This window comes from Corvus brachyrhynchos, unplaced genomic scaffold (assembly GCF_000691975.1).
Source record: "Corvus brachyrhynchos isolate BGI_N302 unplaced genomic scaffold, ASM69197v1 scaffold56, whole genome shotgun sequence".
NCBI classification, from domain to species: Eukaryota; Metazoa; Chordata; class Aves; order Passeriformes; family Corvidae; genus Corvus; species Corvus brachyrhynchos.
In genome coordinates, this window is record NW_008238664.1 from 569,735 (window position 1) to 597,115 (window position 27,381).

Below are 27,381 nucleotides of genomic sequence, written 5' to 3' on the forward strand. Positions count from 1 at the left end.
AGCCCTAGAAATGAGCTGAAAAATTCTGAGAAGAAAGAAAAATATTTGCTTGTGACAAATCAAAATGGTAAAATCAAAATGCTTTTGGCAAATCTGAATGTTCTTTCTCCCAACCATATCCAAGTCATATAGCTGAGTCAATTTTCCTACACTTAGCCCCAGAGAAACAGTCAAAATGATTTAACAAAAATAGCAAAAAAGGGGGGAAAATGCCCATTTTTATCCAGCTAACCAAAGCTGGAAGATGTTCTTTTGGCCTCCTGAGATAAAGTCAGTGGTGTTCCTCCCAGAGCCCCACTGGGGGAACCCACCCTTATGTTATTAGGGCTGATAAGCCAACTTCCAGAGACCCTTTGCTCTCCCTTAGATCAGTTAGATAACTGTAATAATAAGAAGCCCAGTAGCTACTCCAGCCCCCTATCCATGCTCACCTAAAAGAAGAAATCATCTTCTGTCATAACAGTTCAGTGTCCTTGGTTTTGTACTATCAACAGCTCCAGAGAGAGGAATAAATGAACAGAGCCCTGTCAGGATATCCTGTCATTCAGTGAGGGAGGCTTTATCCAGCTTTCCAGTGAAAACTTTCAGCAAATACCCTGCATTTTGGAATCTCTCCTGCCTGGGCAAGCTCCACATGCCATATCCTTCACTCATTTACCTTGGGGAAGACAAGACTCCTGTTAAAGTATTTGCCTGAGAATGCAGAAGAAATAGCACCTCTAACCACCATTTTACATCAGAAATTGAGTTTTCGTGTGTGGAGGGCTTGAAAGAGAAAAAGTCCAATTCACAATGGAAAAAAGTCCAGGTTTTTTATTCTTTTTTGCTTTTTTGGTTGCAGTGAAATTATGTTTGACATCACAAGTCCAAGATGAGGTAAGAAGCAGCTTTTTATGTAATGGATTGTTATTTGTCTATATTACTCTGTATTATAGAGAGAACAGTTATCAGATACTATATCTTATAGAAGAAAAACCCACTTTAACAGTCACTGGTGTATATGACAATTAATTATAACCTAAGAGCTCTGTAGTTCAGTCCTCTGAAATAACAGAAATGCATCTGTTTATTGTGTGTGAGAATTTGGCTCGAATTATGTAGCATGAGTACACTGAAAAAGTCTCTAAAAATGGCAAAGGTGTCAAAAGACTGTAAATTATGCATTTATCAAAAGAAATTGATTGGGATTTCTCACAAGTCAGGAGATGAAAGCAGAAATTCTTCTATAGTGAAAATTATCTGTTCCTACTGACTACAAGAAAGAAAAGCTATGCTAGACAGGTAAGGAAAAACAATCTAAGGAATTGAGCTATTTGAAGTAATAAAACAAAGTTATAAGTGTAATTAAAGGATTTGTACACTTCTGGGGAAGTGGTGCATTTGTCATGTACAAATACTATGAACCTGTGGAATTTCTCAACATCTGTTTTCACCACGCTTGTAGAGAGGCAGAACACATTTAGAAGAGGAAACAAAAGGACAGAGAGAAATTAGGAGGGGGAAAGGGAAGACACTCAGGTGTTTTGTTGCTGTTGTTGTTGGCTGGTTGCAGTTTTTAAATGGAAAAATACATTGAAATGTACAAAATGTACCGGGAAATATGATAAAGTTATTCTTTTTCTTAAAAAAAAAAAAAAAAAAAAAAAAAAACCAAAAAAAAAAAGAGACACTAAAAAGTCAACTTTCTTCCATTTTCCCTAAAAGCAAAAAGGGAAAATGAGGAAATGGGAGAAAGTGGAAATAATGCTACGATTCCAAAACAAATAGTGGTTTACAGCTGGTGATAGGGAAAGGACATAAGTTATTTTTATTTAAATGTTTCCTTTTCAAAACTCCCAATGAATGTAATGTTCCAAAAATGAAATTTTGTGGGGCACTTTTTTGATGACAACCAAATATCTTTTCAAGCTGTACCCATATTATACCCACATCTGGAAAAAAGTCACATTTTTACTTCAAAGACACCTGAAAAGCATCTACACAACAAAAGGGTTTCACTACCCAAATATTTCAATGTTACCCTGACCAGATTTCACAGTACACTTATGAAGACTAAAATTTGACAACTAAATAGATGCTGAAATGTGCTTATAAGTGGGTGATGGCAATCCCATATAGTGGCTCAGAGTTTATGAAGCTAAATCTCCTTATCAGTGTCTCTGGTATATCTTCACAAACTTTGCTGCTGAAACGTCTGGCTGTCATGGGGAGAAAATGCTGAGTGAAGGCTTCATCCAGGACCATCACAGGACATGTAGAAATCCTACCAAGGTGCCAGGGTACCCACCCAGACCGGCTGTGAGGTTCTGCAGAGGCTGCAGCATCCCACATGTGCCCAGAAGGTCCCGTAGTCTCTGGACTGCACAGGGTTATGTTGCTGGTTTTTCAAAACCATACTCTGAATTAGGTCATTTCTTACCATTTGTGAATTATGAACTTACTTCTACAAATGCCAAGAAGAAAGAAGATGAAGCCAACATTAGATGCAGTTCAGCAAAGACTTATTGTTTTAAAATAGATACATAAAAACAGGTTTAAAAAAAAAAGAGGAGGCTGCTCTTCTCAGTGCGCTCTGGTGGGGCCAGGCCAAAAACCCCCACCAGACTCAAATGCAAAGCTAGATGTCATTCTTTGACAGCAATTTGAAAATAACAGCCATAGCTCTTTAGATCACTATGGTGGTGCTGATAACACAAAACCCACTTTTGAGAGCAATCTTTGTTCCACAGGCCGGTGGTGTGGAACACACCTTGCTTAATTTTGCCTTTGAGTGGAGAAGGCACTTGTCAGCAGCCTTGGAACTAACACCCCACAGGATATGTGGTCTCTGTAACCTGGCTTTTAAGTCTGACAAACCTAGAATTTTTGATAAAGCACTCCTAGGAAAAATATTACAGTTAGAAGGGTTTATCCTGCAGTGGTTGGACATATTTTGTGCAGACAAAGCTACTGCAAAGCACTAATACATGATCTAACCTTGTTTAGCTCCTGCGGAACAGAAAAGAGCTTGCAGCCATGAGTGAGAACAAAGCTGAGTCAAATTTGTCATTTTTCAGCAATGTCACTCAGGGTAGTGCTTTTCTTTCTTTTTAATTATTCTTCTCCTATTGCAGGTGAAGAAGCACTGTGATCAGAAGCTGCTCATTAGAATGAAAACCAAATGTGTACCTTGCTCTTTAAACCTTGACACCCAGTGCCCTGCTGGTTACACCAAAATTACCAATGGGACTGGCACACCAGACTGCAGGTATCTCCTCTGTCAGGGCTTTTCTCCATGAATATTGTTCTCCATGAATTAGAAAGTATTCATTCATATCAAAAATGCTCTAGTCTATGCAATTTTCTTATGGAACATTTGCCATTGGCTTCACCAACTCCAGAACTCAAGCTGCATTCAGAGTATTTGATGCTTGAAGTGAATCATCAAGTGATATGAGGAAAATAAACATTGTTATTGATGGTCCATCAGATTTCCTCTTGAATAACATCACAGAATCTCTTCATTCTGCATACTTAATATGAATGATACAAAAATATATGATAAATATATTCACATATAATATTAACATTATTAAATATATGATAATATATTATCATATGATATTTATGTATTAATCTCATATAAATAATGTATTTTTCAAACTCCTGGATAGGGGCCTTGTGGGCATGAAGGGCAGGAAGAGATATCTGTAAACCAATTTGAAATCTTGCCATTCAGACTGGAAAGAAAAGAAAAAGCTGTATTTTAGAGAAAACGTAACTATGTTGAGCTTATTTAGCACTTAAAGAACCCTGATATTAAATAATTTTTTTAATAATTTTAAAACAGTTTCAAATTACAACTTAGAGAAAAGTGCTGTATTTAGGTTAGGGTGGGAAGATAAATACACTGTTCAAAAGAAACAGCTCCAAGGGTCTTTTTAGACCTTGATGTTCAATGTATATTTTAATGAAGAAGAAAAAAAGGCAGATCAATGCAACTAAGCTTAAAGTGCTCTTTTCTGACACTGAAGGGAAAAGAGGAAGTTAAGAATTTCCTTTTTCTCCACAAGGGACTGTAAGTACTTTAAAGCAGCTCTAACTTCTTTTCCACAGGTATTACCTGGAAATTAAAGCTTACACACTTTCTTTTCCGGGCTGTCGGCATCATTGTGTGAAGGAATTTGAACAACCCGAGTGCTGCCAGGGACACTGGGGCCCAGACTGCATGGGTGAGTTGGTTTGGTCTTTGGGAGTTTTATTTTCATATGGAATTCAAAGAGAAATAAAGCAGTGACTTTTCATCTTTCTAGAAACTACTGCTGTGAAAAGTTTGCTCCTCAGAGCTTGTTATAGAAGTAGAAATAAATAGCAGTTTTCAGCTAAAACTTAGAGGATTTGAAGGAAAACAGATATTCAAAGTTTCATTTAGAAAGAAAAATTCATAGAAAAATTTAAAGAGCCTCAGAAAATCTCCCTGATTTTGAGATTTTCAAAATAAATCGTTTCAGTCAATGCCTGAAAAATTATTTCATTCGGGAGGATCCCCACAACAGATTTTAAAAATAAAGATTTTCAAACCACAAATATTTAAATGTTTCATTTTAGGTCCAAACCACCCTCATCCACATCTGCAATATTTCCAAATCTCTTTAATTCTTTGCTTTGTGATGCAGGGGTGATCTTTTCTTCCAGTTCAAGAAAGAGTTTCTTGAACTGCCAGTGAATGCTGAAGGCCATTATTGAAGAAAGGAAATCAGGAGTGCCTCCCCTCCTGCTGCCCCTTCCTCAGGAAAAGCTTTTCAGCATCTCTACAAGTGCATAAAATGTCAGGCTACCAAGATGGGCATCCAGACCCACAGAAGAAGTTTCCCTGCCCAGCCAGAGTGTTTCCTCCTTTAATTAAGGGCCTCAAGGTCTGTTTCAATGCCTGTGAAGTCCCCTTGTCCAAAAATTAGATTTTAAAAAAAGTACGATTTTAACCCAAGCTATTACTTAAATACCAGTCATTTATCTGCAAAGGGAAAGCAGTCCAACTGCATCTCACAGCTACTGCAAGAGAAAAGGCAGGCTGAGAGCTGAGTGCCAGGTGTGTGAAAAAAAGAGTGACTTGTGTGGTGGTTTGCATCCCACCATCAAAGGCAGCCTCAGTGCTCATCCTCCCATTACCAGGGTGCTCTGGGCAGCCACACAAGGGACATCAATGTTTCTGGAGAGGGTCCCCTGTCCCAGAGTCAGAGCCCTGCCTGCACCACTGTGTGAAAAAGGCTGAAAAAGCAAGGAAGCCCTCTCTTGCTTTGGACAAACTTCCTGACCCAAAAAAGCAAAGAATCAAGGTCTCAGCATTGTTTCTGCTTTCATTTGGAGGAAAAAAAAATAGTTATCTCTATGTTATCACAACCTCTGCAATAGTAATACTGCACAACTTGAAGTGTTTGGAGGAAAGACAGTCCTTCCTGAGGCCAGGCAAAAATCCCTGACTAGGGGTTTACTGCACATTTAGCATCTGATGGCAAGGACAAAATTAGGTCTTAAATAGCACTCGGACTTCCTTAAATGATAGCACATGCTGAAACACACATGTGAGTGAAAGATCTTTTGTCCCCTTCCCTCCCCACAAAGCACACCAAGCCATCCAGCTGCATACCAATCCCTCTGTAAAAAGTCATAAAGTCAAAAGTAGAGGGTCAGAAAAGGTCCAGGGGGGAAGCGTACAGCCTTTCAACACTGCCAGCATCATCCAGCCACAGGTACTACAGCGGGCAGAGCTACTCCCTACCCCAACACAACTTCCTGCTCTGGGCAAATATTTCTATGGCTCCAAAGAAAAGCCTGGGTACCAACTGAAAGATTTGTGGCATGACCAACCGAGTAGAAAGCAGTGGAAGAACAAAGCAAGGGAAAATTGGGAAACTAAAAATAAAGGCCAAGAAAAAGATACTAGATTTAAAGCTGTCAAATTATATGGTCCAAAATACATCTTTACAAGTACTACTCACTGCTTCAGCCTCACAGGGAGTCGGGTGAAGAGAAGTATTTTAAGAGGCTGCATTTGACAATGCTTGGAAAGTGCTGAATTTAACTCAGTGAGGCAAAACAATAAAGCTGATAAATTTAGGCTCTTTTGGCCTAGATTCAAAGATTTTGCCTTCACACTCTCACAGATAAGCAAGAGCATCTCTTTCTTACTGCTTTTCAAAAAGCATCCTCGATAAAAGCCAAGGTCTCCCCAGAGTGTCAGCAGGTGACTGTGCCAGCCCTGCTCCAGTGTCCCAGAAGTGCCTCCTGTGGCCCTGCTGGTTGCAGGAAGCACTTTATCTGCCTGGCCAAACTTGTACAACAATATGGTAATTTAACCAACTTCTGATAAAGCTGCCCCTTGGTGCTGGTATCAAAACAAGAGATAAGATATAGTGAAGACAAGGAGGAGTGCAATGAATACCAACGGCAAAAAAAACCTGCTTTGTCAACAATTTTAAAGTAACTTTTCCTAGGAATTATACCATGAACTCTGGTTTTTCTCTATCCTTGCATGCTCAATAAAAGCATCAGTGCAAGTAAATTTTTTTCCATTCTGTGCAAATATTAAACAGTTACCATAAGTCCTAAAGATAAGATTTAGCTATCATACAGTAGCCAGAAAACAAGATTCACTAAAAGCAAGTTTAAAGATTAAAGTATATGTATTTATTACTTTCCCTCAGTTGTAGTTACTTAACCTAAATTCTTAAAACAGCACGTATGAGATAAACAGCACTAAAATTTTCATCTTTAAATGCATTGGTTTTTCACAAGAATCTTACGGGATACAATAGACCTCAGGCTACATTAGGGAATAAATTAAGAAATTTTAACAGATTGGTATAAAGCCAAAGCTTTCAGTGGAATTAGGTGTGCACATATGCACATGCACTTATTTGCTCACCACTCTGTCCAAACCAAATTCATTTTTACTAGAACTTCCACATTATCTAAATCAGGATTAACTTAGGCAGGGGGAGCATAAATCTGGTGCTGCCCATCTCCACCCACACAGAACAAACTCTGAGACTCTTTATAAGCAATAAATCTACCAGTAAGGTACAGCAGAGTACCTGTGAGGCCAGTAGGAGTTTGGTACATTTAGATACCACCTGCATCAAAATTATGGTACCTAATGGGAGTTCTAATTACAGGAAGGAAAGGCTTATGGATAAGAGTTAATACATCATTTCCAAGGAGGGGCAGGACAATTGCGGAAAAATAAGGGTATCCACACAGGAGAGAAAATTTGACAGAACGATCTGACTAAAAACCACTGTAATGTGCATTTCCTGTAGGCAATCTTTCAGTAAATCTTTGAATCTTGAAACCTTTCAGACAAAAAAAAAAATTAAACTATTTTTATTGGGAAATACGGTCATTTTTTCTTATCTCATCCTGCTGGCTGGGGTTTTTGTTCAGACTCTCTCACCTTCTATACCACTGCCTGTAACCATGGTTTTAGAACCAGAGGCTCTGAAGAGCATAACACACCTTTGGCATACAAGTTTGAACAGTGATCACAGTTCCTTGGAAAGGATTTGGTTGTAAGATATCTGAATTTCAATTTCCAAGACCATTTGGATCAATTATCACAGTCTTATGGAGATAGCAGGGAAAAGGAAAAAAATTCCACGTAAAGCAAATGTAATTTTTGGTGCGGGGAAAAAAAAGAAAGGCTTATTAAACTCTAACTTGGCATCAAATAAAATCCTGAGAACAAATTTTCAATCCATCAGAGTTATACCTACACACAGGAGTGGTCAGGCAAGCTCCACTTGTATCAGAAAAGCCAACAGCTTAGGATGTCTGCAGACAGGGGTAGATCAGCAGGGACAAAACCATATGCTATTTTAGAAAAAGAGAATTATTTTTTGTTCAATCCTTTTACTTCAGTCACTAGCCTAAATTCCCAGGTAAGAGAGTGTGATGGTCTCTGCTGATGTTAAGACTCTGGTGAAGAGATTCAGGTAGCTGCAAAACAGCAGCTGTCACCCAGGGTCCCTGTCTGGCCCAAAACCCTGCAGCTGCCAAGGCTGTCACCTGTAGGGTTCAGGGGGAGCACATGGATCAGAGCAAGGTGACTGATGGCTCAAACACTGTCATTTCCAGCATGTCCAGGAGGAGCTGCATCACCATGCAATGGGAGAGGACGCTGCTCACAGGGCATAACTGGGAATGGAACATGCACTTGTCAGGTACATCCTTTGTTTTAAATGAAAAAAAAATACAGCAATGTAAGTTGTGCTGAAAAATAATGCATGTTCCACTGTATAAATACTTTAAAGGAAAGTATTCCAGAAACAGCAGAGATGATCAGCTTGGAGTTCATTCTTTGCTTGAATTGCACTAATCTTCACGCTATTACTTCTACAGACTTGAGAAGGTTTGGGTGAAATTATAAAAAGTTCTTTCATCTTGCCTTCCTGAGACAAGTGTATTGACTTCCTCTATTTTTTTAAATTGTGCTATTACTTGCGACTTTTTGCCCTAAATAGAAAGTACTTATACATGGGGCTATACTCTCCATATGTTGTTCCTTTGCTGAGAGTGCAATGTGTAGTGCTTAAACTCAGGCAAAAAGATTTTAAAGAAATAATTCAAATTAATCTTTTCTACCTCCCCCTCTACTGGTTCATCCTTAGATCCAAAGTCCTCTTCTGGGGGAACAAGAAAAAGAGACAAAGGTAGAATTAGCCAGAAAATACAACCCAATAATTGTAAGCCTGATTTGGACATTAGGCCTGATTACAATACTTCACTGTTAACTTTACATTCAGAATATCTGATTTGAAGATCTACAAATTTTTTTTAAAAAGATGTGGGGGCAAGATTGTTCAAAAGACCATGTTTTCTAGATTGTGGTAGCTACTGATTGAAACTTTCATGTTATTTTCTTTTGGCAGCAAAAGATGCTGTTTTCAGCCTGCTAAGCATACACCTATCTGTCTAGACATAGATGAGAAACTTAAGTTTTGATTTCCATTGTGTAATTCACAGAAAGGGTTTGGTGGGACAGCCTGTGAAAAATGTGCTGAAGACAATTTATTTGGTCCTGACTGCACATCAGGTAAGTTTGAACTTTCTTTACTTGGTTAAGGAAAAGAAGGGAATGAAAGCTGTATTCAGACTCTAAGAAATCACAGTGAAATGGGTAGAGGGCCCAAAGATTTCCCAGTAAGAGCTGCTGTCTGCCTCAGAGAACATGATGGGGAAAGGAAATAGAGCTCTTCACTCTATTCTTTGCCAGGGAGATACATAATTCTGTCAGAAGTGTGGATGATGAGGAAAGGAAATAGAGCTCTTCACTCTATTCTGTGCCAGGGAGATACATAATTCTGTCAGAAGTGTGAAAAATGGTGTGTTCGGTATAATTTTGGGGTTTGGGTGGTTGATGAATTCACTGATTAGCCATGCACCTATCAGAAGTGGAAGTCTGAAAGCTGTGTGCACTTTGTAGAATGTACTTGTATCACAAGTATATATATGCATATAACATTTTCCACTTTTGCCTGTTTCTTAATAGTCTTTACTATTTTAACTTCCTGACCCTTGCTGAAAATTACCCTGAAAAACCAGAAAACTGCCTGAGAAACATTTTTAAAACAGTCTTATTCTTAAGTAGTAATAGTTGTTTATCTCTAAGAAACTCCGTTTGTTCCCTCAAGATCTACATAATGTTACTTCTAAAGAGTCACAAATGGTCTCAATTTAAATAATCTGTGTTGGCCTTTCTACACTAATCCTACACCACTGCCGGCTCAAAGGCCCCTTTTCCACCAGCTGTCCACTGGATGCCAGTGTTGATACACAGAAATGTAACTGAGCAAACATTTCCATGAGAATAGTCTCCTTGAATGGATTCAATATCATAAATGTAATTCTTTTCCAAGAACCTACTGGAGGATTCAGTTACATATTAGTTTAAGCAATATTTTACACTTCAGCTTTCAGATATTTGCACTCCTCCAAGTGTTCTAAAATAAATAAAATATAAACAATGTTCGTCTGTGGCTAACTGATTTTCAGTAATACCTTAGACATTCCTGGGTTTTATATAATGACTACCAACATAGGTAGGAAGTTATTAATTAATTAGTGCAGGTGATTTGCATGAAGACAGGCTATGTTTTTAAAGGGAAGAGGATATGCTACATCACTGCAGCTTAAACATGAAGTCAGCAATACAATTCTGTACATCTTTTAGACTTTTCCAAGTGTAAATCTAAATGGCCTTTTTAAAAAGCATCGTTGCCATAATTCAAACAGTTATAACTACAAAGCTTTTTGAGTATACTTAAGGCTTCAAAAATTATTTATAGAAGGGTCTCATAGTCACCTGGACTGTGAATGCATCATCTTGTGTGCATATTGTCACTGGGTTTATAAACAGAATATAACCAGAAATGAGAGAATATAGGAAGAAAGAAGCCTGAGATCTCCACAGTGATTAATTATGCTTTTAACTAAATAAATTCTGTTTGAGGAGGGGGAAAAAAAGTCACAAAACTCATCTTTTCTTGAGGTGCTTGAGCCATACAAACAGAGTTGAAGCAAAAACAAGCAATAGGTTAACCATTATTAAAGTTGTCTATATTACACATTATATCCAATTTTAGCTTCAGACTCAAATTTTGTCAAATTTTACAAGTTTTATGGAATTAGCAACAAGTCAGTTTGGTGCTTACAGATTACATCCTGAAGATTTTCAGACCCTGGGCTCTTAACTGCCTTCCAAAATTAGTGCATTATTGACTGCTGTAAGCAACAGCAAGTATTGATCCTCTCAGTAATAGAAGCCTATAAATTCAGGCACTTGGGTCAAAGCTTGGTTTGGCCAAAGCTGTTGGCCAGGACACTCTTTGCTATGAGTAGCCACTAATTATGTCTTTCCAAACACCATTATTATTCAGTAAAGCAAATCCATTTCTCCCTCCAGCTTGTGACTGCATTCATGGAGTATGCAACAGTGGAATTACAGGGGATGGAAGATGCACTTGCTTGTCTGGATACAAAGGGCTCCGTTGCGATCAGCGTAAGTAGATCATTTTCCACAGGAGATGTATTCAACAGCTGTGATACAGTTAGAACTGGGAAGGATAAATCAGTCTCAGGTTATTCATGCAAAATCAGCCAAACCTACACTGAACTTGAAAGCCTCACAGCGTGCAGGCACAGCTCAGCCTGTCCCCTCTGTCCCTCAGCGATAGCCGAATGCGAGGCGCTGCAGTGCCCTGCGAACTCCAGGTGTGCTTCCTCAGGGGAGGATGGAAGACAACTTCAATGCATGTGTCTGCCCAGCTTCCACGGGGACAGTACACGGTGTGAACGTGAGTAATTTCCGTGTCTGCCCAGTTCTTTGAATATACCACCGTTAGTGTTACAGCTCGGATAAGGAATGTGCATTTGAACCACATCTCACCGTCTAATTTTTCTGGGGTTCATATCCCAAAGCACAAACTAGATTCCTTCAGGATGAAACTAAATCCTAAAGTGTGCTTCAGAAGCACGTCCATCCAATTGCTAACAGGTTTCAGTCCATGCAACCAGCCTAAAGCTAGTAAACCCCCTTGAAATACATAAGGTGGATACTGGGTCATCAGGGCTTACAAATCCACTCCTGTCATATCCCTCTGCTTGGTAGAGCTCAATCTCATAGCTTGCTTCCATAAAATCAGCAACAGCAACCAAGGGCTTATATTTATTGAGCATCCATCATGTGGCAGCTCAGTTCCATCAGCAAGGACAAACTATACAGGCAAGTAAATTTCATTTTAGCGTTCCTGTTTTTCATGAAACAAAGCTAATAGCTTCTCAGCTAGAGGTAAAGGCTACCTTGCAAGTGTCTTTATAGACTCCTCTACTTGCCACTGAATGCCCAAATTAACTGCACAAGAATCAGATTTTCTTTTCTCTATTCACCTTATGGCTTATAGTACCTGTTCTTCTTTCTAGACCAATTGCAACAAAGAATATTGTTTACTTTGATGCTGGAAGAACAATTTAGTAGATGTTGGCTCAGATCAGTCCCAACTGAAGGGAAAGAAAGGGAGAAGAGGGGAAAACAGTGAGAAGCACCACTTTTTAGGTGTGTCCAGGGCATGCCATCTTCTAGATAGGATGTGTGCTTAACCTTAACCTAACCTGCACACAAAGGTGTGAGAAGATGCTCTACAAGCACTGCTTGATTTTGAAAAAGAACAAGCAGTGCCATTGCCTCAAAAATGGTTCAGGGAAATAACTAGAAAGCTTTTAGTGCAGTCCTGAAAGTAGAACAGTGTGGAAGACTAAAGCTTTTGCTGGCCAGTTTTCCATACAGCTGAACCGATGACATTATATTGTTTAATCACCGGAAAGAAAACAGTGAAGGCCTGTTGTATTGAGAAATATTTTCCAACTGACCTAACATGCTTAAAGCTTGTACAGACCTCATATCTCTCCAGTTAAAATCCACCAGAGAACAAGGAAATAGTTGTGATATTTTAATGAGCACGTTACATGTTCTAATCTGTTTATGACTCGATTTGCCTAGTTAAGAGATCATTTCTGCTCAAAAGCAAACAGTTGGTTGCTACCTTAGCATAAATACATTCCTCCCTTCCATCTCCATGCCTCCACAATACTTCAGACTTGGCTGTTAGGAAAAGTTTAGTCTGCCCAGGCTTTGTTTGGCATCGAGGTGCTCTATTAAATCCTTGTCTTCAATTTTAGAACTGTGGGCAATGATTCATTTACTTCACTTCTTTTTTCACAAGCTATCAATCCGTGCTCCAAAAAGGTCTGTGATCCTAATGCCAACTGTGTTTACCTGGGGCCAAACCAACACAAATGCATCTGTCGGGAAGGTTACAGAGGGGATGGTCAAATCTGCCTGCCCATAGACCCTTGTCAAGCAGCACATGGGAGCTGCCCTGCACAGTCCAGCATTTGCATCTATGATGGTCCAGGAAAGGTGAGTGTAACTGCCCGAGAAGAAATAACGCCTTTTCTCCGAAAAGAAGCCATGAGGGTATGGAAATAGGTCTCAAGGAAATCAAATGCTACTCCTAGTTTTGACATAAACCCTGCTGGTGATCAGGAGGGAGTCCTTTTATCTCCCCTCTGAAAAGAGAAATGGCAATAGTGTTCTTTCTTCTGGGAATATTTTGGCTACGATTTGCTTCCCCAAAATGGAGGCATTGAAATAAATCTCCCAGTTAAATTTTGTATCTCTGAACCCAGAGGACTTGCAGGACCAGTAGAGTCCTTATACAGGTACCACAGATACATCTCTTAATTTAGTTTATTTAGGAAAGAAGCAATCTGGGTCTTTGAAAGCAATCAATGAACAGCACTTTATAAAGATTGCATATTATTCATGATGTTGGGAACTGGCTCCAATTTCCGTGTGTAATATCCACACCATCAAAAAAGCGAGACTTCAAAAAGCCTGGTCTGCTTGGACAGCCTGAAGAGCCAAAAAGGGACTTGATCATCCAGGGTTGTTTTGCAGTTTGTGGTCATATTTCAGTGAAGTGCACGTGGCTGAAACCCAGGCTCTTGTGTACAAATATAAGCTTTATATTTGCGTCTGAACTCATCAGGTAATTAACTAAGACACTGTGTTCAAGCCCTAGTACCAGAAATCATGCTGAAATCCACAGTTTCTGCATGGCTAATGTTCTTTCCCCTCTCACATCCTTCTGATTCAGTCCCACTGTGAATGCAAGGAGCATTATACCAACTTTGTACCTGGGAAAGGCTGCAGTATGATGGACATCTGTGAAACAAACAACACCTGCCACAAAAGAGCTAAATGCTTAACAGTTGCACCAGGACAGATTGCGTGAGTCTTTTTGCTTATTAAAGTTTCACACCATTTCTCCCTCCTTCCCTAGTAAATGGGCTGCTGAAACAAATCCTGTGGATGAACACCTCCTGAAGTTATCTTTAATGGCATCTTTATCAAGGACAAATCACAAGATTTAATGGGGTTAGGGTCAGCCAATTAACATAGTGTTAGATTTCATCAGGCCATTTGGTAATGCCTATTAAGTTTTATTTTTAAAGCACTCAGAGGTCATTTCTACACTAGTAAATAAAAGGGACCAAAACCTCTTTTCCTCAGGGCAAGCAGCATTGTCTGTCTCACAGCTAAAGTCTCTTCCAAAACAGAGTAACTGCCTCTTGGCAGCAGTCCCTGGCACATGCTATCCCTTCAGCTGTGCCTGGGCACTGCCCGGGAAAATGCTACTTGGTGTGGGCCAGAAACACACCAGGCAGCCTGCTGAAAATTAATCAGCATTAGTCATGGGATAGCACTGGAGCCCTGCCTCTTCTGACTATACTAATACAGATACAACCTGGGAATCTGCCCCCCCCATGCTGTAAAAGTAACACCAACCTCAGCAGACTCCTCATACCGTTGAGTCAAGCAGGTGGGAAACTGAAAAACCTCTGGCAGACTTTGCTTTTCCTGTACAGAAATATGCTACACAGATGTTAGGAAGAAAGTCTTAACACTAAACTCAACAAAACTCTCTTAAAACACAGAATTTGTCTTACATGTTTCTATAGGCCAGTGATGGCAGGTACCGGGTTAAAGAGTTGTGCCTGAAATATCAGGTTTTGGGAGCTGAGAGCTTGAACATGAAGGACAAGATAGGCCATTCACTGTAAGTTAGGAACTAATCATCATATAGATCTGTAGACAGAAAGCATTCACTCAGCAGAGTATTCTTATTGCCAGTCCTTGTGTCATCATGCAGCTTTCCCTTGCAGGGTAATATCAACATCACTTCTGTGTAAGCTATTGTGCATTTCAAACAAGTTCATCTAGAATATCCCCAAGTTCTCTTCTATGGCATAGTATGCTACTCAAACTGCTTCATATAGACTCCCACAATATTTAGAGTACTACCATACTGCACAACATCAGCCAAAATTTTGAAATAAAATTTCGCATCCAAAATCAGGAGCCTTTTTTCCTAATTAGTCGCTGCTTCACTGTTACAACATGGTTTTGAAAGCCAAGAAAGTTTTGAGAATTTTAGAATGGGAAAATTATAATTTTATTACTGGGGATGGAAAAGAACAAAAAAATGCTTTGCATCTCATTTAGTGATATTTAATGGCAAAAACAAGTACAGAAGAATGGAGTGGGATTGAAATCAAACTTAAGCTAAGGAAAATCCATTTATGAAAGAGGAACTTTACACAGAAAACTGTTGATTTGTAAATGTGGGCACAATAAATAGATTCTGGTAAGTGGCAGACTGTATTTTGGCTGCATCCCAGATTTTAAATGTATTTGGGAGGGCTTTTTTGGTTGGGTTTTTTTTTTTCTTTTTCTAAAACACAAAGCTATGACAGAGGCCACAAAACTGCATTGCTTCCTTTCTATTTTTGTTTTGGTTTTTTTAAGGATACAGTTGTGCTATTAGCTTTCCCCACATAGACAATTCTACTTTCTCCAGAACCAAGTTTTTTGTACAGGAATAAATCTCTCATACAGGCAAAGATGTAAAAAACCCAAACACTGGACTTATGAATATAACACAGCAACCTCCTCCAAAATCCCAGTTGCCTCTGTCTTATGTTCCCACACAGATCTTTCCTGAGTAAGTGCTGATGCTTTCCCTAGTGTTGCTTCAGCACAGTAATCATGTTCAGCCTTGTCCAGAAGCTATGAAGCTTCAACCAGTGCAGAATTACACTGCATATTAGATCATAACCTCTCTGGTTTCCAAGCAGAGCTACCTTTCCATCAGTTAAACTCTATTATTTTCTCTCTTAATCCCATTCTTATTTTTCTTCTAGGTCTCCAATGCAGAAATTAGTAGCTTCATAAATCAAAACTCTATTATAAAAGGTTTTGGTAAAATGGAGACAGAAAGCTGAGCTTTCCTGTTCTGGAGCAATACAGTTTTTCTTCCCTGAGTAAGCTGAAGTGGTGACAGTTCCTATTTTTTCAGTCCTGCCTATGCTGTCTGTACAGCACACCATGAAAACATCAAACAGCTGAGTTTAGGTAGTCCAGCAGGGTTTGGTGTAAAGCCGTTCTCTTTAGAGGCACCCAGCCCATACAGAAAGCTGTGCATCCAAAGAAAAACCTCTAAAGCCATAAGAGCTATGAGTTCCAAAGCAGGTCTTCCAGACAAAGCTAAGACAAAACAGATCTAGTCAGTCATCCAGCTGGTCCTCTCCATGCCCAGCCACAGAAAGTCAACTCCATCAGAAGGAGTGAGGAAACACACAGGCTGAAGGGTTCAGTCCCATGCAATAGGTGCTAATCTGTAATTGCTCAGTGTTTTCCTCTGGCACACAAATCCAAACTATGTTACTTGGATGCCCATGCAGTTATGAGCAATATTGTCCTCAGAAGGGAAGTTTCAAACTGGGCAGGCATTTCTGCAGTTCACTGTGCCCCCAGAAATGATAGCCAAAAAAGTTATTTTGTTTACCCACCTGCTTCTTTAGTAACATTGGATGAAAAAGAGAGGAGAGTTTTATTTTGAAACCTAGATCTGATTTGTGCCATATTTCAAGGGTAGTTCCTGTTTTCTACTATGTTATTTTGCAGCTCCTTTGAAGCCTCAGTTGTTTTCTTCTCTGTTCAGAAGTGGAAGGGGGCTACCTTCAGCAATACAGCAATACTTACCCCAGCAGAAAAAAAAGGGATCAGCTCCCAAGGAGCAGCTGCTCCTCACTCCCAGCTGTAAACCCTTCATCTCCAGGCTCCATGGCCATACTCTTTCTGCTCAAGAGATCCACTTAAAAAGAAGTGGATTCGCCATCAGAATAGCATCCTAAAAATTTAAGATGCTTTTAGACTGCCATTTTTACCCAGGCTCAGAGCCAAAGCTTGAGCCTCTTGGCCAAAATCTCAGCACTCTTCTGAGCCTGTATGCAGCACCCCAGATGGCAGGGACTTGTGGGGATTTTCAAAAAACCTTGCTCTCACCAGAGATACAGCTACAGCAGAGACCATACATGGGAAAAAAGAGAGGGTTTGGCATCAGGCTGATACTACTGTGGGGTGTGAGTAGCAAGTGTGTGTTTTTAACAACCAGCACATGCAAATGATTAGTTATAGAGAGGGCATCTTTTGCTCATGTGAAGTAATCTTCCTTCTCTAGTGATACCATTAGGAAAAAAAAAAATCCAGAGAGATGAATCATCATGGGTAGGGCTTATATGGGTATGGAACATGCTGCAGACTTCACAGGGAAAGGCACTATTAAAAGCCAGTGTCTGTCTGTCCATCTCATGGGCACCGTGACCTGAGTCTGCTTTAGACATCCAGAGTGCTGGGTCAGGTGCACATCACTGGGAACTCTCACAGGCTGGAGTCCCCAGGAGACAGCCAGGGTGTAACATGTGAGATGCTATTTCCACAACAGAGAGAGCAGCAACACATACACCTAAAAAAGCATGAGACTTTGTACTGCAGCAGAAAAAAAAGATAACGTTAAAGGTACCAGTTCTATTGCCCAAAATGTTGGCATTACTTAAAGGGCAGGGTACCAAACTACTTTGCTTTGTTGAAAGGACTGACACCAGACTGCTTTTTCTACAAAATCCATGCAGCTCTTTCCAAGGAGTGATGAGCTGCCATCACCCTCCTTAACCACCATTAATCCTGCCAAATCCCATGTCACGAGTGAGGTCTTCACAAAACAGCCTCCCTGCTGAAAGAATGGCAGCGCTCACACTTATGCTGTGCTCTCTCCTCACCCACAGACAGGCAGGTTCAGTGGATTTCTGGGTTCCAGTAACCACATTTTGGGAGCAGAGGTTGCACATAGCCTCTATTCAAAGAGGTCCTGTGGGACAGACACCGCTGTCTCCTGGCCCAGCTGACAGGAGTCCACCACATCAGGCAAGCAGCCATCAGGCTGCCCCACACACTGACACACTCCACAGCATGCAGAAGCAAAGAATTACCTACAATGCACCAGTACTTCCTGAAAACACCTTCAGAGAAGCAACAGGTAACACCTGGCACTGGTTTATTGAGAGCCACAGCTAAAAATCCCAATCCCTTCACAGGTGCACGTGCCAGGGGGGCTCCGTGGGGAATGGGTTTGTGTGCTATGGGAACATCATGGAACGCCTCCAAGAGCTGAACACGGGAGGACAGTGGCAGGGCAAGCTGACATCCAGCCTCTTGCTCATGGGTAAGTAACCACACACAAGTAGGGTCAGCTTTTTCCCAGAGGGCTGATCCTGCCCAACTGATCCCCCAACACCCCCTGCCACAGGAAAGTGCCACCCACAGCATGGCACAGCTGCTGACTGCAAAGTCCCTGAGACCATCTAAAGCTGCTCTGCTCATCATACCATGAATGGAGTCTGCAAGAACTTCCAGGCAGAAGTGCTAAACATGTTTCCACAACCCCTCACGCATCATTTGATATCACCTGTGGATTTTGCCCCACATTGTAATAATTGGGATTATCCCACTACTTCTCCCTGCTCCCACTGCTTTAGACAAATGAGATTTGGTCCAGAATGACACACACTAGTCCACCAAAAACACTGGCATTCCCAGTTACCTTGTGAACTTAACAATCTAACTGCCTTCATCATCTTCTCTATGGCCAAAAATTTGAGCTATGAACAAACACTGCTAGAATTGAGCTGGATCTTTGAGTTAAACTTGTAAATGTGGGGGAAAAAATCCTTCTGTTTAATATCATTTGCTCAATCCCATGGAGCCCAGCAATTAAAATAAAGATCATGAATTCCTGAACAGAGTGGAATAAAAATCCCCCATATCTGGCCAAGGACAAAACCTGGCAGTGACTTTCACATTCAGAAGTGAAGATCAATATTCATTGCCTCAGCAGTGAGAGTTCAGTTGCAGTTTCTCTGTGCATTTCTCCTCATTTGTCTGAAAAGCACCCAGCATGCTGGGTTATCAACAACCCAGGTTTTCTGTTCTTCAGATAATTTTTGGACATAAGTGTGGCATATGATTTACTAACCAGAAGCTACAAAGACATTAACCACAGAGGTTATCTCACAATATGTTCACTACACACTGATGTCTTTCAAAAGCTAAGAATTTATAGATTTTTTTGTAAGACAGCATATAAATTTTGAGATGCATTCTCTGTACAATACAGCTGTAACAACTGTAAAGACTTTTTTCAGTTCTGATTTTATACCTCTAGAAAAAGAGCTGAATATTAGAAATATTTAATACCTTCGGCTGCAGAACCAGTGGTCTCTCACGCTGCTGTCTTGGATACAGAAATAACCTCTGTGTAGTAAATGAATTCTAATTAACTTTCAGTGCATCAGTTTTGATTACCAGTTATGTGTTTGCTGATAGTTGCTGGACCAGCAGGTTATCAGCAGTATATTTCTCACCCCATGGAGACTGAATTGATTTAAAGCAGAAGGCTGTCTTCCTGCAAGGACACATCTCCAAAGAAACTGCCAGTTTTGTGTCCTTGCTCTGGCCTGCATGCCACAGAATCCAGGCTGCCAGAAGCATTCTGAACGTTTTGCCTCATTTTGTGTCAAATATGCAGCAGCACCTGGATTTCACATCTCATCTGTCTCTCACCTTTTAATGTCTTGGACTCTGGAATCTTAAATTAATATTTAATCATCACAGATAGTATTCTTGCTTATTCCTCCCTCACAGCTTTGCACAGTCCCTTTGTGGAATGAGCTTTTCAATAGGCATTTAAACTTTTTTGTTCCTTCCTCTCATAAGACAATACCTACGAATGGCCACTGAGCACTCTGGGACCATTTACTGTGCTTGTACCAACAAACAAGGGACTCAAAGGTACAAATGTAAGTAAACAAGAGAAAGGGTTTCACATCAGGGGGGATTTGGCTTCTGCAGAAATCTCATCTGTGTCATGTTTTGATTCAGCAGACACAGATAATTTGCTCTAGTACACTTCTGGTCTCATTTAAATCTACGGGCCACAGACTGCTTTTTTCCCACTTGAAAGAAAAACAGAATAATTTGGTGTGTTAGTGTAGAACAATGTCACACCGCAAGTAAGTTTTGGACTGTCTTACATGACTATACTCAAAGTCTTTTCATTTGGCTGAGACAGGGATTGAACAAAGCTCTGAATTGTCAGCAGGGAGGCCTGCAGGTCACCTTTTACATAAGGGGGATAAAGAAAAAGGCTTTAGTGAAAAAAAAAAAAAAGACTGATATGTAAGTAGTCAGCACCTTCCACTGACATCAGGACAATTCTGGAGGCACCTACTGCTCATGCAGGAACATAAGGGTATAATGTGAGCTGAACTGAAACCCAGAGTGGTCTCCACTTTGTTCAGACTCCATCACTTCACAGGAAAACATGTAAATTCAGAATGTAACAGCTGCAGAGACCAAAAAAGCATTCACCCATGACTTTTTTTTTTTTTTTTTTTTGATTAAGCCTGCATTGAAATAAATCTCTGTTCCTCTGCTTTTCTAGATAAAGGATCTTCTGAAAAATAAACAGAAAGCTCAGTACTTCGTTAAACTCCATATTATTGCAGGTCAACTGAACACCAGTAGCTTGAATAATACTAACGTAATATATACTTTGACTGGCAAGTCAGGAGAGATGTCAAAGGGAGAAAAGGTAAGTGGCCTTTCAGCCTCCCACAGCAAGAATAGTGCTCCCTGTTCCCTCCACAAGGAGTAGGAAAGCTCTTTCTGCCAGGAGATATCAGGGTGAAGATAACTGTTGGATTATGAAAAACCATAGCTGAGGCCACGTGCTACAAGGAGTTCAAGTAAAACTTGAAACCTCACTGGCATCAAAGTTCCCAGTAAAACCAGTGAAAAAGTAATTAACTTTAGACATATATCAGTCCTGAGTGACTTGGCAGACTAACACAGACTGGTCTAAAATGTTTGCAAACATTATTTTAAATCTTCAGGTCGGAGTTTATGCTGGAAACCTGTGAGTACTTCTCACATGGAGCAAGCACTACTGAGCTGCAGACCCCACCTCCCACTGAGCATCAGCAGCCTCGGAACAATGCAGCAAATGGAAGTCCTCAGCAGAGACAGAACACATGGCAATTAACCATGGAAGATACATAGCAAAGTTCATCATTAGCCCAGATTATCCAATGTCAGTAAACATCAGGGCAGTCTGAACACACAGTTTAAAAAACTTGTTCTCTATGGATGATACACTAGATTTTATAATCTGGAATTACTGTTCTTCGTCCACTATGTGTCTCTTAATAGATTGGGCCTATGTGGAGGCTGAAATCAAGAATTTCTCATGTTTTGCAGTATATCAGTGGCATCTGAGAAGAAATATCTATCTTGTATGTTTAATGAATACACACTCCATTTGTAACAGGAAAATATCCTTGCTGTCTGAGCCCTGTTTGTTTCCTGCAGGCTTCAGTACAGTGCAGAATCAGCAACATTTTGTTGTTTTAAATATACATAGAATATAAGGAAATGGGTTGTAGTCCCCCAAGATTACAGGAGCTGACCTTTGCAAGTACAACAATATTTTAAATCATTTCCTGGCAGATTTTTATTACTAGCAGTCATTAGAACACTTTCAGGTACCCTGAATTCACCACAGGGCCTGTCTCTGTTTCTCTCCTGAATTTTGCTGTCCTGAAACAAAAGAACATTCCAGATGAAAAGGAATTGTTTCCATTTCCTTGATAGGCATTGGAAGCAATCTTTAGCCTCCCCAAATTTAAATTGTTTAGGTGTTGGCAACAGGAGGGGGTCTTAGACTACGTTCAACCTGTGTACTTACTCTGCTGTCATTTTGTGTAAAGAATTCACTCTCTCTTGCCTGGCTTCTTTCAGGATAATCAATTAAGAATTAGAATCCAAGGAGGAAGGACAAAAGGAAAAATTTTGCAGGGAAATATTATTGCTTCCAATGGAATTTTGCACATTATTGACAGAGCCATGGACAATGTGGAGCCAACACTTGAGAGCAGCAAAGAGGTGAGCCATAAGTTATATACATACAATGTCAAACTTCCTTCTGAAATAGTTTCACATCAACTGGATGTGAAGGAGGATGACTGACAGAAACTAAACAGACTCTACTGAGACATTACACGTCAGCTCACAGAAGCAATACCCTAAGAGAAAGGTAATAACACAGTTTCCACAGAAAACAAACATTCACCCTTCTGCCAAGCTGGTCCATGGAGGGTACGGATGTTCTCACTGCATCTGAGTGGCTCCTTGGAAAATTGGCAGTCATAATCAGTGAGTTTCACTGAATGCCAGAATCACATACTGAAAGGAGGGACATCTGGACAGACAGGAGGCAAGACTTGTATTCAAAGTTGCAATTCCTCCCCCCAAAAAGTCTAATATTAAAAAAAATTGATTTTGAATGCTTTGGTTTTTGGTGCCTTGCGTATCATGCTCACTTAAACATTCTCTTCCTTACGTTGCATTTGCCAAATATTTTACTCCTCTACCTTTTCTCATTGGGGATGAAGAGGTAAAAACCCTTTCCCCACACACACACAGCCTGTGTTTCCTGTGACTACACAGTATTTCAGGACAATGACAAAATCTAACTATAAACCAGCATAGCACCAGGACTGAAGTGCTGCCATCTCAGCCATTTCCAAGCACCACCAGCCCCCCAAATGAAATGTATTCAATCTGTAACAACTGAGACTCACACGGTAAGTCAAGAAATGTCTCATGAGACCTGGAATTCATCTCATGTTCCCAACTAAAACAAATTTTACTTTTATCCCCTTTCAGAAAACTATAATGTCAGTACTTCAAGCTAATGGAAGATACGGCCAATTTACATCTTTGTTAGAGGTAAGGATCCAGAAAATCAATTACATAAAGATACTTTCAGATGTTCTTTGACATTAATATGTAATTTCTCTTTTATTTTTAAACCAAAACAGAAAACTGGCCTAGGAATGGATTTACAGCAGGACAACCAGGCTTACACAGTCTTTGTTCCAAGTAACCAGGCTCTGAGTAATATGAAAGCTGAGGTTCTGGATTATCTGCTTTCTGCAGAGGTAAAATCCCCTTCTATAAGTCAAATCTTTCTCAGATAGGAGATGCATACCTGTATTGTCCAATCTAAATTAGCTCCTATTATCAAGGTTGAAAAGCCATCTCTAACAGTTAAAGATCCAGACAACACCTAGAGAAGAAGAGGTTTTGGGGTCTCCCATCACATATTGGGATGATGTTCCTCCACACCAGGCCCCTAACCCTCTGCTTTTGCCCAGACATCACAGCCTGGACAGAATGGCAAAGCCCCAAAACTTCTCCTGGAATGCATCACCCTTGGTGGGAACAGTCAAGGGAAGCAGCTGCCACAAGGGCTCCACTGGACGGGAGTCACTGCTGATGGGGTCCCAGGAGGTGGATATTGGTGTCCTGTACCCTGGACACCTCCTGCCTGTCCCAGCACACATGCATGTCATGAAAGGCCCATGTCAAAATAAAACATGGTGTAGGGGTGAGGGCATGGAATGCCAGGGTGCCCGACACAAGCTGAGCACCACCCTGACCCAGAGTTTCCTGGTGCACCAGCCAGTGATGCTGTTTCCATCCCCATGTCCACTCAAGATGCCAGGCTGGGTTTGTGAGGCTCATGTTGGGCTAAAACAGCCTCTTTTCTGCACTGGCAGGGTTCCTGGAAGTTGCTGGAGCTGGTCCGATATCACATTGTCTCCAACACTGAGGTGAGCGCAGCTGCTTTGCCAGCCCAGAGTGTAAGAGCAAGAAGCACTGCCAGGGGGTACTGTCAGGACTGCAGGCACAAGTAGCAGGAAAAGGACTTGCTGCCATTGAAATCAAGCTCTCTCTGAGCCTATTCTGCTAAAACCAGTCTTCTGCTTTTCAGAAAGAGCTGGTTTTTCATCCTCTAAGCAGGCTCCCTGCTTTTCCTGGGGGGGAGGTCCATCCCCACCCCAGCCTCTGTTGTGGGGAAGGAAGGAAAGAAGTGACTGTATGCTTAGTGAAAGGCTCTGTTTACATCATCTGAGGTGGTCGCACTCCCAGCACAGAGAGTGGGATCAGAGGGAACATGAGATTCATGTGTACCTTCATGGTACCAGCACTACCATCTCCCCAGTGGTCTATGGATGCACACAGGGCTATTTTTAGAGACAAGTATTAATTTTAATTAGATTGGTTGTTATAATGGGAAGAAAAATTAATATTCTTTCGAGCAATAAGGTCCTCACATGCAGGAACCAGCAAGCTCAGTCATGACTTAATGACACTAACTTTGTTACACAAGCAGATTAATCAATGGGAGGCTGAGCGCATCGATAATAATTTTCTCACCCCAGAGAAAGTCTTTCTTGTGAAATCGGTCTGGATTTGTAAAGAGTAATGATATTACACTTCTCTCAACCAATTTATATTCATTTCAGCTAGAGGTTGCCAGCCTTGTCTCAATAGAGCACATCAGGACCATGGCAAAGCAGTTCATTCACTTTAACAGGACCAGCACTGTAAGTCACAGAGCTCACCTGTGAGCAGCTCACTCTGATCAAGTCAGCTTTGCATGCAGGGGGAATAAAAAAAGGGAAAAGGGGAGGCATTAGCAGAGGAATTTCTTGCTGTAATGAGGCAGGAATTTTCAACTTCCAATTCCCACCTACTGTTAGCATTAGTATTATAAAGGATGCAGAGCAAATGATTGGTATATAAGGAATGACTACAGAGTTTTTGCCTTTATGATTATCCACAGTCCAGGAATGATCCTCATTTATGCTCTGTCTAATTAAAAAAAAATCTATTTAAAATATTTAAAATCATTCTGTTACATATTTTAGTAATTTTAAACACTTATCGATGCACACAAAAATAATTATTCTTTTTATCTCTTTAATGTTATAGTCTCTGAACCTGGAGTGCCCTAGTTGACACATTTTTAAACATGTAATTTGTCAATACTTTTGAAAACCAAACTGATCTGTTAGGTTAACTTCCTTCTGTTCTGGAGTAGCACCTATAAAAATTCTTGTAAGGGCAGAGCAGCTGCAGAAGTAAATGCCAAAAGAATACTTTTTTCCTCTCTCCTGTGAATTTGGATAGATCCCAGGTTCTCTCTCACTTTCCCCCTCCTCTGTCAGAGAGAACACCAAGGCATGCTTATGCCCACTGAAATCAGTGCCTGAAGTCATCAGTAGCCTTCTCATTTTGGCCAGTCTATTATTCACCAGTTCCACAGGCTAACAGTGCAGATTCATAGAAAAACTTTGGATACCTCTGTTGAAGATCAATATTCAAGAAAATACACAATATACGTGTGCTTCTTGTATAAGCAAGCATAATAAAAATTAGGTAGCAAATTCAAAAGAAGTATGACTAAAAATTTTAAAAATTTTAAAAATTTAAAATTAAATCCTCAGAAATTGAGGTGCTACAAACAATTCATTATTAATAATAATTTCTTGTTTCAAAGGGACAAGTCCTGGTGAGTGGAGAAAAAATGGAAGAAACAGATGTAGTTGCAAAAAATGGGCGCATTTATACCCTTGAGGGTGTTCTCATCCCACCCACAATTGTTCCAATCCTACCACATCGGTGTGACGAGACAAGAAGTCAAGCCACAAAGGTAAGGAAATCATGATGAATCTGTATCTCCAACTCTTCCATACAAGGCATTCCAGCTTCCTCTTTACTAACTTTCTCTGATACCATCCATTCGAAAGAGGTGCTTTTGGAAATTAATATATCAATGGCCACCAGACCAGCAGTACTGCAAACAGGGAACTCGTATTAACACATCCTATACCATTTTAAAAAATCTAGTTGTTGCATTAACCCTTTGAAATATATTGTCTCTCCAGTCCAACTCTTTCCTCCAGTTCCCGAATTCCATCTGTGCATACAAGTACCTAGGAATGTACAAGTATCATGTTCTCAGGGAAAACTCTTCCCTGTTTCTCAGAGAAACCACTCCAGATCAATATTTTCATTTCTATTAAATATGCAGGGAAAGGAAACAGCAAGTTAGAATATTAACGTAATAATTTTATATTTATATATTAGAAATACGTAATTTTCAGCAGCCACAATATTCCCTAGCCCTACTTTCCTCCAGAAACAAAACTGTTCCTATTTAAAAGGGTGGATTTTGACAAACTTTGCTCAGTTAGGTAGAACAGTACAGGACTTTACTTGGTAACACTCTGATGTTATTTCTGGTAAGAGGGCTGAGTGTCAGTCCAGTCTTACACTTGGAGTAAGCACAGCTCCAGTGAGCTGCCTCTGGACCACGTTCAAGTCCATATCTGGGCCAGTAACAGTTCCGGTACAAAAGGAAAACATTTAATGTCTTAGCTTACAACAGTCCAGAACCACAACCTTGAAAGAGGTTCCCAGCAGAGCTGGACAGCATCAAAATGTAATGAAGAAAACACTGTCAGTAAAGATCTATTGCCTCAGGCAGTAACTACAAGTGCTGTATGTGCAGTATAATCATAAACCAGGCAGAGTTCCACGCATCAATCTCTGATGCAAAAAGCAATCCACACCCTGAACACTCCAGTTATCTGAATTCCTTACCAAAAACCTACCTAAAAATCACATCCAACATCAATCAACCCTAAAGCAACAGACAAAAAATTATTTAAAGAAAAAATAAACACTATCAGTCACAAAAATTATTCCCCAAATTTAAGTTAGGCACTTCTGTCAGCCTTGAAAGCTTCATGCATAGTTAAAAATATGGTTACATATTCCAAGATTTAAGCAGAGCACTGCTAGCCAGGAGAACACAAACGAGCAATGGCTTGTGCGGTTCTGACTCTGCACCAAGCATTTCCATTGCTCTCAGAAAACAGAAGTAACACCACCTAATAAATATTACTTGCATTTAAAGAGTTAAAAGACACAAACCTTGTAGGAACTGGTAGATCTATACACATACAAGAACTTTGCACCCCTAAAGAGGAAACCTTTAGGCTAATGTATACTTATATATGTAACCAGACCCAAATGCTGAAAGCTGCACCTGACCCTAACTGAAGGACAGCAGGGCTTATTCTTAATGTCACAAAGAGCACAGAAGGGACAACAAGTCCTCAGTACCTGCCTGATGTGTGGACCATGGCTAATTTTGATGATCTCTGACAAGTGGTGCTCGGAGCACTGAAGGAGCAGCTGACCCCAGCTCCCTGCTCCACCTTCTCCCAGACATCATCACTCCTGTGGCAGAGTTGATGGGAATATATGTCTGTGCTCCCATTACTTCTCTGTAAAGGCAGTGTATCAATCTACTACTCAAAGTAGGCAGAACTGACCTTGCCTGCAGGTGCAGACAATTTTCTCTGTCCTCTATTGGGGCATAGCAGAAGAGAGAGACCAGACTCCCTTCCTCAGGCACAGGAGGGAGCAAGTACACATCAATGGCTGGAACCATTTCATGGAGGGGAAGAGAC

At 40.4% G+C, this 27,381-nt stretch overlaps 1 protein-coding gene across 1 annotated transcript in view; it reads left to right on the plus strand.

Moving 5' to 3' along the window:
- Positions 1-478: 478 nt before the first annotated feature.
- The window catches only part of STAB2 (stabilin 2), a 78,057-nt gene continuing 51,154 nt past the window's right edge, over positions 479-27,381 (plus strand). Inside the window, exons 1-18 of the mRNA XM_017737930.1 lie at positions 479-876; positions 3,114-3,247; positions 4,096-4,211; positions 8,113-8,198; positions 9,001-9,070; positions 10,940-11,035; positions 11,205-11,330; positions 12,756-12,952; positions 13,692-13,825; positions 18,031-18,158; positions 19,709-19,791; positions 20,436-20,585; positions 21,791-21,934; positions 22,718-22,780; positions 22,873-22,992; positions 23,614-23,667; positions 24,364-24,444; positions 25,401-25,553. Of these exons, the coding sequence (XP_017593419.1) occupies positions 793-876; positions 3,114-3,247; positions 4,096-4,211; positions 8,113-8,198; positions 9,001-9,070; positions 10,940-11,035; positions 11,205-11,330; positions 12,756-12,952; positions 13,692-13,825; positions 18,031-18,158; positions 19,709-19,791; positions 20,436-20,585; positions 21,791-21,934; positions 22,718-22,780; positions 22,873-22,992; positions 23,614-23,667; positions 24,364-24,444; positions 25,401-25,553 (2,019 nt within the window). The 5' untranslated portion in view covers positions 479-792. The remainder of the gene's footprint in view (positions 877-3,113; positions 3,248-4,095; positions 4,212-8,112; positions 8,199-9,000; positions 9,071-10,939; positions 11,036-11,204; positions 11,331-12,755; positions 12,953-13,691; positions 13,826-18,030; positions 18,159-19,708; positions 19,792-20,435; positions 20,586-21,790; positions 21,935-22,717; positions 22,781-22,872; positions 22,993-23,613; positions 23,668-24,363; positions 24,445-25,400; positions 25,554-27,381) is intronic.